Raw genomic sequence first — 14,165 nt, forward strand, 5'->3', positions numbered from 1 at the left:
TGAGAGGCTCTGGCAGGGTCTTAGAGTCCCCTGATCTCCTTCACAAAGCCCAACATCTCGCTTACCTGGCTTTGGGAAGGGAATGTGAGGGCTGGGGAGGGGATGTCAATTGTTGTCAAGGGCTGCCCCAAAAGCCCTTGAGGACCACGTGTTGGACATCCTGACCTAAACTACAGTGGTACCTTGGGTCAAGAACTTAATTCGTTCTGGAGGTCTGTTCTTAACCTGAAACTATTCTTAACCTGAGGTACCAACTTAGCTAATGGGGCCTCCTGCTGCCACCGCGCCATTTCTGTTCTCATCCTGAAGCAAAGTTCTTAACCCAAGGTACTATTTGTGGGTTAGCGGAGTCTGTAACCTGAAATGTCTGTAACCCTGTAACTGTATACTGCAATGTATTGCAAATAGACAGGTTGCTTGCTTGCATTTTTTCTTATTGTAATGTTTTGGGTCTTTTCCATTTGGGTACTGTTCTGTTTTTAAAGTAGATGGTAAATTCTTGCAATTAATATAGGAATATTTTACTGGCTATGACTGTAACCACTTGTATGTATTGCACTGGAGATTACCGACCTCTACTCAAAATGATTCCCAGAATACTGTGTTGTGTGTGAAATGACCCATGGAGAAAAACTCCATATAAACCTGGGATTGCAGGGAAATTAGTAGAAGAAGAAGAATGCTACTTGGCTAATTTTCATAACACTGTATGAATGCACACAATAAAATGCAAATACTCTACTGTTTTGTTGAAAACATCAGATTAATATTAAGGATGTGTCAGGTGAGCTCTAAAACAAGGCAATTAAGTTATTTGTCAGTTTCCCCCCAGTTAATTTACATAGTTAAATGCAACACTAGTCTTTATGGCACAATGTTTCTCTTTGCTTCATATTACCATAAATAAAAGTGAATTATGTTATTTCCTTGTGAAGCTGTACTGTAAAAACAGTAGTTTATATTTCATCCTGGATGGGAAAGCACCGTAAAAGCCTGACTAACCACACTTAGGCCTCAGTAACCCCTCTAATAGCAAAGTTAAATGCTAGTCTGTGGATATGAAGGGTGTCTTTCCAGGCAACCAAGAAAGAAGAAAAGAAAGTCTCTGAGGATGGTAACGTATCCTTTCAGAAAAATAGTGTGTGGGACTCAAAACAACCTCCCTGACAAATCCCCCAAATGTTCCTTGGCCACAGGCTGTTCCTATGTGCATGTGTTAGCTGCAAGGGAATATCCCCAGTAGCTGAAGGCAGCATACATATGCTAGCCCTTTGCCTGAGAGGGTCGGGGAGACTGTCCATATGGCAGAAATGCCTTAGCTGAGTGGAAAGCTTGCTTTCCTTCTTCGTCAACACAAAAAGCTGCAAGCTGACAGGACTCTGGGTCCTCCTGTCTGCCACTGTAAAATTATATGCTTCACTGCTTGCCCCCCTTTGCTGCCAAAAGGATTGCAAGGAGAGCAGAAACAGGCAGGGCAATTTTTTTTATAAGCATATAACATGTGAGGGAAATCCCATGCAGACCACATGAATCCCCCTCCCAGGTGCCCTTTTCTTTCTTCCTGGCCGGGGTTTGCATTTGGGGAAAACACTGAACGTGTTAGATGTGATTAATGTGATTTAGCACCTGACATCCTTCTTTTAAGCCTATGTAACCAACATGAGTTGTTTAGCTTATTTTGTAGTTGTTGATATGTTAACAGTGTTTTATAGATTGCAATTGTTTTGCTGACGATTTGTTAATTATTCTGTATGATTTATGCAGGATTTGTGATGTCCTATCACGCTATTGTTATTTATTGTTTGTAAGTCGCTTTGGGGTTCATTTGAAAGAAACGTGGCACTGAAACAGGACAAATCAATCAAATAATAAAGAAGTGGCTTAATTAGGCCTGTTACTTTAAGGAGCTCCAAGGCTTTTAAGATCAGGTGTGTAAATTGGGGTGGGGAGAGAGAGAAAGCAACTCAAGGCTTTGGAAGCCATTTTGATTAAGAGCTGCTGAAGAGCTGAAGGAGTGGATTTCAGGGGAGGCCTGGCCTACCTTGTTTTAAAGGGTGAGCCCTATTTGCCTAGTTATTATCTTGGGGGTGTCTTTCAAATCCACATGGAGGGAACACCAAAATAAATTTGTGACTGTTTTCAGGTTTATTCTAGAATATGCTAGAACCCTGAGTCAGGAACTCCCATTTCCCACCAGAGCAGCTCTGCAGGGACCAACCCCTTTCCTCAGCAATCCTGCTTTTTTGGGTTAGGAGGGTTGGGGAAGCAAAAGGATATTCAAAGTCCTGAGTTGGAAGAAGACTTTGGCTTGGGAAAGTCTGCTGCTATTTGTTAGAGCTTTATCTAGTTAAGAGCTGGAACTGAAGGAAGTTTGAACCATTCATTCCAGGTAGACTTGCTACTTTTTGTATTATCCAAGTGTAGGTGATAGGAGGCTGTGGGGTTTTTTTTGTGGTGTGTGTGTGTTTGTGTGAAATATAGGACAGTACTTGCCTATTATCCTGGACTAAACAACAACAACAACAAATTTCTTATACCCTGCCCATCTGACCAGCCACTATGGGTAAGCATGGCTTCCCTGTTGGCAAGTAGTGCCTTATGTTTTAGTATCTGTCCCACGGTTTGTGGCTGATCAGGGGACTCTCCTGCAGATGGATCTGAGGGAAAGTTTTTTGGGGTTTGCTTTTTTAATCGAAACTGCATAATCCATTCAAACTCCAGTTCCCTAACCACCACTGACTGGTAGGGGAAGTTCATTCCAGGGCCCTGGTGGAACCTAGTGCAAGGCAAGGTCTGCTGTCTGAGATCTTCTATCTGCACAGTCACAGAATTTATGAAGGCAGGATCGATGCTGTGTGCCCGAGTCTTTCCAGGGAAAGGTGGCATATTTGCAGATGAACCATACAAACATTGGCAAGAAATTTCCGAAGTGCTGCTTCTCCCACTTTGGAGTGATGTAGGACGTTCAGTGTTTCTGTCTTTGCCTGCTGTTGCCCATAACTTTTGGCATGGGGCAAAATCTTCTGGCAGCAACTCTCTCAGCACAATCACAAACGGAAATAATCGCATGACCGTGTATATTATGCTGGATGACACACAAACAAGTATGACAACATAGATAGATAATACGTGGTGAAACATATCTCGGAATGAGATTGGTGCAATGTGTTATGGGTTGTGGATTATTGGGTTGTTTTTGTTCTTGTGTTTATTATGAATTTTGTGTTTTTATATTGTCATTTTATATTGTATGCTGTCCTGACACCTGTGAGTATAGGGCAGTATACAAATTTAATAAATAATAATAATAATTCTTGGCCTGCTGTTGTCCAGAGACAGGAGACAATACCAGCCTGTTCCAGAGATTTATGCTGAGCAGGATTTTGTTAAAACAGCAGCAACACCAAAGTAACTTTCTGAGTTGTGTACATTGTTAGCTAATTCTTAAATACAGTGGTACCTCGGGTTACATATGCTTCAGGTTACATACGCTTCAGGTTACAGACTCCGCTAACCCAGAAATAGTACCTCGGGTTAAGAACTTTGCTTCAGGATGAGAACAGAAATCGTGCAGCGGTGGCACAGCGGCAGCAGGAGGCCCCATTAGCTAAAGAGGTGCTTCAGGTTAAAAACAGTTTCAGGTTAAGAACAGACCTCCAGAACGAATTAAGTACCACTGTACCAGGTTTCTTTAGATTACTATTAAATGTTTCATTAAAAGCTTAATTATGCACATCTAAAAAGCTGGGACGCAGGTGGCGCTGTGGGTAAAAGCCTCAGCGCCTAGGGCTTGCCGATCGAAAGGTCGGCGGTTCGAATCCCCGCGGCGGGGTGCGCTCCCGTTGCTCAGTCCCAGCGCCTGTCAACCTAGCAGTTCGAAAGCACCTCCGGGTGCAAGTAGATAAATAGGGACCGCTTTCTAGTGGGAAGGTAAACGGCGTTTCCGTGTGCGGCTCTGGCTCGCCAGAGCAGCGATGTCACGCTGGCCACGTGACCCGGAAGTGTCTCCGGACAGTGCTGGCCCCTGGCCTCTTAAGTGAGATGGGCGCACAACCCCAGAGTCTGTCAAGACTGGCCCGTACGGGCAGGGGTACCTTTACCTTTTTTTACTTATTTAAAATGTAGATTTAAATGTCCTTCTGCGTGATTTTAAAGTGTACTTTTGAGTTCATGCACCCCCTCCCGCCATGAAAATTCATTTTTAAAAATTATGGGTCCAATAGTACATGTACTGGGATGCCAAAACCTTCCAATTAATTTCGGTGTCAAAGTCAGTGATCTTCTTTCATCACTGAATAGATTGTAAGGGAAAGAAGAACTGGAATGGTGGTGGTGGGAAGAAAATGGACAAAAAAAGTGTGCCCTTTTCCATTCCCCTCAGCAATTTACTCTTCCTTTTCCTGCAATTATTTGCATGACCTTCCTTAATAATGTGGATGACAATGCAGCTTGAATGTAGGAAGGAAATGCTTACCATTTAAAGACTCTCACTCTCTCAAAGCTGAATTTCTTGTAAAAATCATTGCATCAATAACTTGGTTCATCATTTTGGAAATAGTATCATCAGTGCACTTATCACTTAAGGCATAAGTGTTGAAGCAATTGCTTCAATCACTGCCAATCACCGTGTCTTTGTTCGGCTGATGGAGCTAGTATTACGCTTCATGTACATATTTCATTACGCTGTGTCTCATTGACCACCTACTGAGAATGCTAGACATTTCCCTTTGGGATTTCATGTTTCTATCCTTAGAAAAGCAGAGTGTTCCAGTAAAAGCTGAGATGCAGACTAGATGAGATATGTCTGAGAGTTTATTCTATTTTCTGTTTTACATAACTCTGCAAGCAGGAAATGGTGCATGTAGTCAGGTTTGGGGTTGTTTTTTTAAAGCAAAATTCTTTTAAGCAATGTTCCAATCATTGCCCTGTCACCACTAATATGCATATTAAGGCATGGGTATGTTATTCTGGGTTATCTGTACTCAAATTCAAAAAGATAGCAAAGCATCCCTGAATGTTCTTTGTTACTAGAATAGTGATGAACCACCCTAGGTGTGGGGACTATTATTGCTACACGTTGCTGTTGCCATATAAGTGTTCACACCCAGAAGACTATGACTTATTATCCCTTGTTGGGAGCCTCTGTGGCTAAGATAAACTCCACTTGAGGAATGATGAAGTAGTTGCCTTCTACATAAGACCTACTTACTATGACTTTATATGATCAGGTATTGCCTCAGCCTCTTTTCTCCCCCACACCTAACTTCCCACAGCACCAAAAAAAGAGGCAATCTCCAGTGTAGTCCACACTGATGGTATGGTTACTTTACTGATGGTATATTTTTCCTTTATTGATTTGGTATATATTTTATGTGTAAGATCATGACAACTTTAGAATAGCCTAGATGTTTTATGATCATGCCTTTTAAAGGCTCTCCCCCATGTTTTATGTTGGCACTTGAATGTAATATGCTGCTTTGACTCACGTTTTTTCATAGGTTTCTTGCTTTTCCTTTGTATAAGAGTCATTATTGACATTTATTGCCATTTGTTTATGGAGCATTCTGTTATAAACAAATTTTTCAGGATACCACTGCTCTGTAACAACTAGTACTTTCTGGTCCAAAGAATAGCTGTCCTCTAGGAGGCATACCAAAGAATGTAGCATTCGGCCTCTTCAAGGAGAGTTGTACTGTATAGTCAAAGATATATAAACAATGGTGTGTGTGAATGGTATTTGGAGAAAGATGTCCAAAGTAAAGCTCACTGTTGCAGAAGAACACCAAGAGAAAAATAGTTACCGTATTTTTCTGTGTATAAGACTAAGTTTTTTTACTAAAAAATTATGTTAAAAAGGGGGGGTAGTCTTATACACGGGGGCAATCTTCCCCCCATTTTCTAATTCTGAGCCTCTTATACACGGAAAAATACAGTATATTATTTATAAAGACCTCTGGGGAGTCATTCTGCTACCGGCAGTTAAGTAAATCATCTTTCTCTTTTTGAAGCTTTATTATCTGTGGCTTCATTTATTTATGGCTGAGTTGCACAAAGAAAAGGGATCAGATTGAGCAAGCTGGATCCCAGTGATACTTCTTTTTCTTATGTAAATTAAATGGTTTAAAATTGAAAATTAATGAACAAAAGCATTCATAGAAATTTCTAGTTATCTTGTTGAACAAATGTATGATGATAAGTGTAAGAACTAGCTATAATTTGTTTTAGTTCCTATGGATTTCTGGCATCTAACAATAAAGGTGAATTCGGCCTATTGAGGTATTTTGTACAATTATGTCTCACAGAATTCATGCTTGATTTGTCTTACAGCCAGTTGTGATTATGAACATTTTATTTTATACTTGACTAACTCAGAAAACCAGTTGTCCTTAAACTTAGCTAAGGTCTAGACAGTGCCACCAGCATTTATTTATGAGCCCTCAAATACTAAAGTGATCAATACTATAGAAATGCCTTTTTTTAGGTGGCTAATTCCCAGAGTATAGAGTTACATACTGGCTGCTGCATGTTCACCCCAGAATGACTTGATTTTGTCTAATAGAAATATGATCTGAAGAGAAACCAGAGTTTTCTTTTTCTTTTGCCAGATTGCATTTGTGCCTGTATTTGTTTTGTTTTTTTATTATGCTAGCATAATTATCAGTAAAGTCTCTTAATGGGGAACAATTCACTTGCTTTGTTAAGAATAACATCAAATTTATATTTCTGGTTTTGTAAGACATATTAGGTTCGATAAAGGCTTGTGTCTAATGCCGGAGGAAAGGGTGGGAGGAATGCAATTTTTGCATATCCTTTTACTGTTTCCTTCCAAAAAGCCTGCTCCAGTGGACTGGGGGGCTCTCCACAACTGCATGAGGTGATGCTCTGGATTACAGGTTAAAAGCGGAAATGGTGAAAAATGGCTTCCTCTATCAGAAGCCCCCCCCCCTTGAATTTTCCTTTCCTCTGCGAACAGAAAGAGCCCTTCCATTACAAGTGTAAATTCAACCTTTATTTTTAAAAAAATGTTCTTTGTGTGAAACAAGTACCAGCCCTTCCTCTGGAAACAGAACATTAATCCCAAACTGAAACTGTATATAACAGGAAAAAAGGATTATGGATATATCTTCTGGTACTTTACTAAGAGCTTCATTTCCCTGGAAATCTAGACCACGTCAGTATTTTGTCATCTTACGCCACCCACCACCTTGCATTTTAGCCAACTCAAGCAACGTGTAATAGTAAATCATAGCAGTCTAGTGTGTTCCCATGTTTTACTCTTGTGTTTTCCTCTCCAAGCTGTTTGTGGCGATTCTGGACTATCCTGGTTTATGCTCTTCTGACATTTCCCTCAAAGCAGTAGAGAACTGAGAGAATGAATGCAATTCTGAAACTGCAGTACTGTACCTGCATCTATAGTTTACACAGATACATTTACTTCAGTTTGGAACTAAACTTTATCTGCTGAGTTATATATTTTCTCTGGGTTCAAATGATGATGATGATGATGATCATCTAAAACGTCTGTTGCTCAGTTTTTCAGTTGTGAGTTAAATTAGCACAGCCAGCCATTAGGAAGTAAAGATACACAGTATCTTCTTTGGTTAATTGGGAAGGTTTGAGGAAAAACACACACTAATATGCCAGTTATGGGATTCTGCAGTGCTAAGTCCAGGTTGCAGAGACCCTTTCCAGAATAAAACCACTACACATTAGAACATGATTTATATGTTGTTAGCTAACTTTTCAGGACCCTAAATAATAGCAACAACAGCTAAGGAACATACATACTAAAAATCTAACCTGCATTTCCCCTTTACTGTGTACCTTAGTGATTTACAGTAACTTCAGTGTTTTGTTTTGTTTTTGCCTATAGGTCCCAGGGGTGGAGTACTGTACTTACTCAGGCTTCTGTGCCCAGATAGATTCTGCTAATAGGCCAGCACTCGGCGGAAACAGGTAGGTTCATAATCCGCTTTCTTTTTATTAGGAACGACATATAGAAACATATGAATCTTGCCGCTAGACAGAGCATCACATACATCAGGGGTGGAGAATTCTTTTCAGCCAAATGAATACATTCCTTTCTGAGCAGCCATCCGGGGGGGGGGGGGCACATACCAGTGTGAAGAGTAAGAGGGAAAACTAGCTGGAGAAATGAATATAAATGTTACTTCTGTATGTAGGCTGCTTTCCGCAGAAAATCACGCACCCCTTTCTATTCTCCATCCTGTCAAGCAAGAAGAACTATCATAGTTCAAGAACACATTCCAGCCAGACGGTAATGTGCAAGGAGGGTATGAAGCAAGGCAGGTGAGGGGTTGGTCTTTTTGACGGAGGGCCTCTGGACAGAGGAGTTGGTGTTGCCTGAGGAGAGTCCCAAGGATCAGGCAGAGAGGCCTGGAGAGCCACATTTAGTCCCTGAACCTGAGCTTCCCCAGCCCTCTCATACAGTCTTACCACTCATTCAGATACTTCTTTCTCACATACATGTGTTGGTCTAAACCACACCAGACAAGTATCAGAGAAGAAACTAAGCTGTTACATAAAATGGATAAGATGCATGAAGCGACAGTTCCCTGTTTATCATTTTTTAACTTTGCCTTTGTCAAATTTCAGAGGCTCTCTAAGTTTATTTTATGGATTTATAAAGATCTGCTTTATATGTGCCATGAAATATTGACAGGGCAAGATAGCTTTGCAATACCATTGTAGTTCATTCTGGGAAAGTCAGAACCTCAGCCAACTGGACATATTTATGTTCTGTGGGAGCCTCTGTACACAAAATTGGAGAGTTGGTGAAATACATCAAAGTGAACCAAGCAGCTTTTGTCTTCTCCCCTGGTAACTGGCTAGCAAGCAGGAAGCAGAGGCAAAGAATATATGGATAGTTTTCACAGTGGAAAGAAGTAATCAGCAGGGCCCCTTAAGGATCAATATCCCACAAGGATCTGTACTGGGAAAAGTCCTATGTAATTTATTCATGAATAATATCAAGTCAGGAGTGAGGCAACCATATATTCAAGTGTTAGCAAATTATTCAGGAAGGTGAAAATTGATGCAGAGTGCTGACTGCTCAGTTGGTTAGAGCATGGTGCTGACAACACTAAGGTTGCAGGTTCAGTCCCTATAGGGGATAGCTGCATATTCCTGCATTGCAGGCGGTTGGAATAGATAGTAATTTATTTATACCCCGCCCATCTGGCTGAGTTTCCCCAGCTACTCTGGGGTGGCTCCCAATCGAGTGTTAAAAACAATACAGCCTTAAATATTAAAAACTTCCCTAAGCAGGGCTGTCTTCAGATGTCTTTTAAAAAAAGGATAGCTGCTTATTTCCTTGACATCTGATGGGAGGGCGTTCCACAGGGCGGGCGCAACTACCGAGAAGGCCCTCTGTCTGGTTCCCTGTAACCTCACTTCTTGCCATAGGGAACCGACAAGGCCCTTGGTGCTGAATCTCAGTGTCCAGGCTGAACAATGGGGGTGGAGATGCTCCTTCAGGTATACTGGACTGAGGATGATCCTTGGGATCGCTTCCAGCTTGATGCTTTATGTTCTAATTTGTTGGAAGCTGGCCAGAGTGGCTGGGGCAATGCAGCCAGATGGACAGCATATAAATAATAAATTCTATGATTCTAAGATCTCTCCAGACTGGGTGTGTGAGAAACAGCATGACATTCAGTGTAGGTAAATGCAAAGTTTGAGACAATAAAGTCCGATTTTTGTATATGTACTGTTAGGATGTATGCTGGCTGTGACTATGCAACAGACCTTGGGGTCATAGTGAAATGTTCCATGGAAATGCCAGCTTTTGTGTTTATTCATTGCTATGGATTATTAGGAAAGGATCTGAAAATAAAACAGCTAGTATCATAATATAGTCTTTATAAAATATATATTTTGCAGCCGCATATGAAATACTTCTCACAGTTCAATTACTTCATCTCAGAAAAGCGTACTGAAGGACTAGAAAAGGTTCAGAAAGGGTAATGAAAATAATAATAATAATAATAATAATAATAATAATAATAATAATAATATCTTTATTGTCATAAAGACAATTGTCAACGAGACAAGAGGTTGGAGCATGTTTTCTACAAGGAAAACCTCTAGCATTAGAGGCTTTAAAAACCAACACGCTCATAGTTTTAAAAAAGTTATGGCGCAGATGAAATCAATATAATGGAGATTCCCCCCCCCTTTCTTAATAGCACTTGTGGTTGATAGTAGATTCAAGATAGACCAAGAAAGTACTGTTTGACACAACATTTACATAGAACTTGCAGAATTCACTTTCACAAGATGTGGTGGAAGCCACTAGTTAAGGTAAATATTTGAATGGTAGTCCCTGGTGGATGGTGGAGAAACAATAGGGCAGGCATGTCCAAAGCCAGTTTTGGGGGCCCACCGGTCGGCTTAATCTGGCCCCTGTGGCAGTTTTCCTGGGGCAAAATCCTAAAAAAAACACCTCAACAACTTCAATCCTAAGAAAAGCTCAACCACTTGGGGGAAAATGCTTAAAAAAACTCAACTTCAGTCCTTGACTTCATCAAATCTGGCCCCCCTTTGAAAAAAGTTTGGACACCGCTGCCATAGGGAGAGGCCTGCTGCCTTTGGCCCATGCTTGTGGGCTTCCTGGCTTGTCTCTGTTAGAAGCAGGATGGATGTTGAACCAGCTGGACTATTTGCCTTACTTAGAAGATCTAGCTGTTAATTCTCCACTGGAAGGGCCTAAAGTGCATGGCACTATTACCTAATCAGATAGTCATGTATTGATATCCATGTGCCTGAGCCTCGTACTACATGGTTGACTCACTGAGAGTAATCAACAAGTAGATCTCCAGATGACAAGTATCTTGGGTAATAAGATTTGAGGAGGATGTTGAGGTGAAGTGAATGTTTGCATAGCTTGCAGCAGTGCTTCCTGTTTAAATACAATACAGAATTCTGTGAACAGGCTCAACTAACCCTCTGTCATTTGTAGTGCATAATGTGCTAATATGGGAAGTGTTGATACAGTTTTCTTTAAAAGAAATATATGAAAATGGACTAGTGTCATGAATTAAAAATTCTCCCACAATCATATTCAGGAGGTTGCAAAACATTTCCTAATGAACAATTCACTTGTGCATTTAATTCTTCCTGCCCCCTCTGTTATCACCTTCTCCCTGGGTAGTTTATGTGATTTGGTACTTTTAGTTCTTAACTGGAACCTGGAGAGCGAAAGAATATGAGTGTGTTGTTTTGAATAAAAGTATTGTTACGTCTGAACATTAAATAATTGTGACACCCAGGAAAAGCTTCTTTCAGGAGGGTGGAATCCTGCTTTAAGCAGGAGGGAGCACAGTTTTCTTGCCTTTATTTCTTTGTATTTAGTCAGATTGCCCACGTGACTGTGACTTTTCAAGATGTGAAAATCATTTGTTCCTTGATGTGCACATTGTTCCATGCAATACACAAGCAGGGGGTGGGTGCTAAAAATAAAAATCCAAGTCCTCTGTCCAGAACACTTACATTATGTCATATAAATAACACACACACATTATTCAGATGGGCATGATTTTGCTGAAATTATCTTCTTCAGTTGCACAATTGATTACTTATAAACTTCAGTTCCGCTCATGGCTACCCACTAGTGGTGGCAGTATGACACTTCTACTAAAAATGAGGATTGAGGAACATGCATGGTTTATAAATTTACTCTTATTGCCCATGTACACAATGCTACTTCACAATAATGGTTTTGTGTGTGCTCAGTGCCTGAAGCAGAATTGTGTCTATCACAGTGGCACTGAGAAAAGAAAATCTCCTTTGTCTTCTGCTGCAGAACTCAATAGATCTGCCCTAGAAAACTTTCTGAGATCATCTGAGAGCTAAAGCTGAAGCCTAGAGATGGGCAGATCTCTCTGATAAATTTTGCTAGTCTTACTGTTTTGTATGTTTTGCCAGAGAAGAAAGGTTCAAATTCGTCTGGCAATGTACCTTTAGAGATGCAGAGTTCCCCTATATTCATCAGATTTTTTATTTTCATCACTTGAAATTCTTCTGATTTCACCTGAGCAGCAACCCTGCAACCCTTGTTTTGGATGAAATTCAGGGGGAACTTGATAGATTGTATGTATGTATGTATTTGATTTTTTTCATGTAAGCTGTTTGGACATCAGCATAACCCTTTCCCATCATGGAAATGTAGAACTTCCTGTCAGCATTTGGTCCTATTAACATATTGACTAAACTCACTCATTTGTCATACAGAGATCTGGTAACCTCTAGGCTAGATTACTACAGTCCATTATACATAGGGCTGTTTCTGAAGATGTTTCAGAAACTTCAGCTGGTGCAGAATTGGGCAGCTGGGCTGCTCACTGGGGCAAGACAGTTTGAGCATATTACACTGATTCTGACCTAACTGCAGTGGCTGCCAATTAGTTTCTGGGCCCAATTAAAAGTGTTGGTGTTGACTTATAACGCCTTAAACAGCTCAGGACTGCAATACCTCAAGGAACGCCACTCCCCATCATCATCATCATCATCTGAGACCCTTATTTGTGTTCCTCATCCATGAGAATGGGCCTTTTCTGCGGTGACTCAGCATTTGTGGAATGAGCTCAGAGAAGCTCGCCTGGCGCCTTTATTACTTATCCTTAGGCACCAGGTGAAAACGTTTCTCTATAACCAGGCCTTTGGCTGAATAATGTTCTATATATAATAATTTAAGGAAAAACAAGATATAAAGCAGCCTGTTGCATTATTAAGTGATTATGTATTATTATGTATTATTATTTATTTAATTTCTATACTGCCCTGTACCTGAAGGTTTCAGGGCGGTTTGACCTTCATTGTATGGCAGCTTCCTGAGTTCAGTGTAATCATGCTGAAGAAGAAAATGTCAGGTGACTTCTGATGAGGAAGTGAAAGAATAATTCCATACTGAAAAATCCCTGTTTTTATTCATTTAGAAAGCACATACAGCAATGAATGGGGAAGTAGTAGAGAGAGATGCAAAATAGGTGACCATACAAATCATTTCAAAAGTAAAAGCGAGACGTTTCCTGGGTGATTTGTAGTACATCAGTCTTATGTGAGTTCTGATACTGCTGTACCGCCTCAAGATTAAAAAAGGGGAAATCACACTGAATTTCTGAGATGTAAGCTGTCTCTTTTTAAAAATCCCTCTGTACAATTGTCTGGTAGGCATAAAAAGTTTTTTGCTTTGCCTTTTACTCAAGATCTCTTCCATGGGGAAAGTTGAACTCATTCAAGCCATGGTTTCTTTTCTCAGTGTCCGCCTCTGATGACAAGTAAGGATACTTGTGAATGACGACCGCCCTTTAGTTCTTGTCCTTTTCTTTAATTTCTTCTGGTGTTTGAGTGAAATTCCAAGTTCCTCCATTATGGCATTGAAAGAAAGACACTAGTAGAAGGTGGGAGATGAAAAAATAATTAAGAATTACGTTTACTACAGATTGTCACCCTATTTTGCACAATTGATTTTCAACTAGATTCTGAACATACTAACTGGGAAGTTTGAATATCTCAGTTCATTGAGTTAGATTTCTTCCACTATTACTGTGAATTTGCAGAATTGAATTAGGGGTGCGATGTGTAAAGGATTCTTTATGACCCCAGAAATTCTAAATATTGGTTGCTTCTTTATTAAAATGTGTATGTCCCAATGGCAGGAATCTGGCTAATTGGCATTACACAGAAATAAGGGTTGCAAAAGAGTAGAATCACATATTTAATAATATCCAACCTCAGATGGAATTCATGTTGCCCCTTAAAAATCTAAATGAGGATAACCAAGATTTGTTGATTTAGCAGACTTCTAACTTGCAAAGCCTTACCAGTTGAAAAAAAACAAACTATTAATCAGCATACATTTTTATCTAAATAGCATTGAGCCAAAATATTACAAAATCAATACTTTGGAGCAAAATGGTGCTTGTGCTGTGGTGGGTTTCTGAAAACCCTGAACCATGCGTTTAATTTGTTATTCTGCAGCTGTTTGCAAACTTTGACCCCACAAGAGAAGTGAGCCCCATCAAAGGACTGGAAGAAAGGGAAGCATCCCCACATTGATTAGGCAACCAGATGAATTTTGCTATTTTCCTTTGCTGTGCTGCAGTGACTCACCAGGTTCAGTTGAGTGCAAGAAGAGAGGGAAG

The 14,165-nt window shown here is 40.3% G+C and overlaps 1 protein-coding gene and 1 long non-coding RNA gene across 4 annotated transcripts in view; one reads left to right on the top strand and one right to left on the bottom strand.

Moving 5' to 3' along the window:
* Positions 1 to 1,634: 1,634 nt before the first annotated feature.
* LOC128412959 (uncharacterized) overlaps positions 1,635 to 14,165 on the top strand; it is a 71,169-nt gene continuing 58,638 nt past the window's right edge. The window contains exons 1-2 of the long non-coding RNA XR_008330203.1: positions 1,635 to 2,054; positions 7,874 to 7,960. This is a non-coding gene — a long non-coding RNA (uncharacterized LOC128412959). The remainder of the gene's footprint in view (positions 2,055 to 7,873; positions 7,961 to 14,165) is intronic.
* Positions 12,926 to 14,165, bottom strand: part of GRIK1 (glutamate ionotropic receptor kainate type subunit 1) — a 254,449-nt gene continuing 253,209 nt past the window's right edge. For 2 of the 3 annotated variants that reach the window (XM_053386552.1, XM_053386550.1), the window contains one exon: positions 12,926 to 13,411. In XM_053386552.1, the coding sequence (XP_053242527.1) occupies positions 13,256 to 13,411 (156 nt within the window). In that variant the 3' untranslated portion in view covers positions 12,926 to 13,255. The remainder of the gene's footprint in view (positions 13,412 to 14,165) is intronic. The other variant, XM_053386551.1, reaches the window with a different exon arrangement.

This window comes from Podarcis raffonei, chromosome 4, assembly GCF_027172205.1.
Source record: "Podarcis raffonei isolate rPodRaf1 chromosome 4, rPodRaf1.pri, whole genome shotgun sequence".
In the NCBI taxonomy this organism is placed as follows: Eukaryota; Metazoa; Chordata; class Lepidosauria; order Squamata; family Lacertidae; genus Podarcis; species Podarcis raffonei.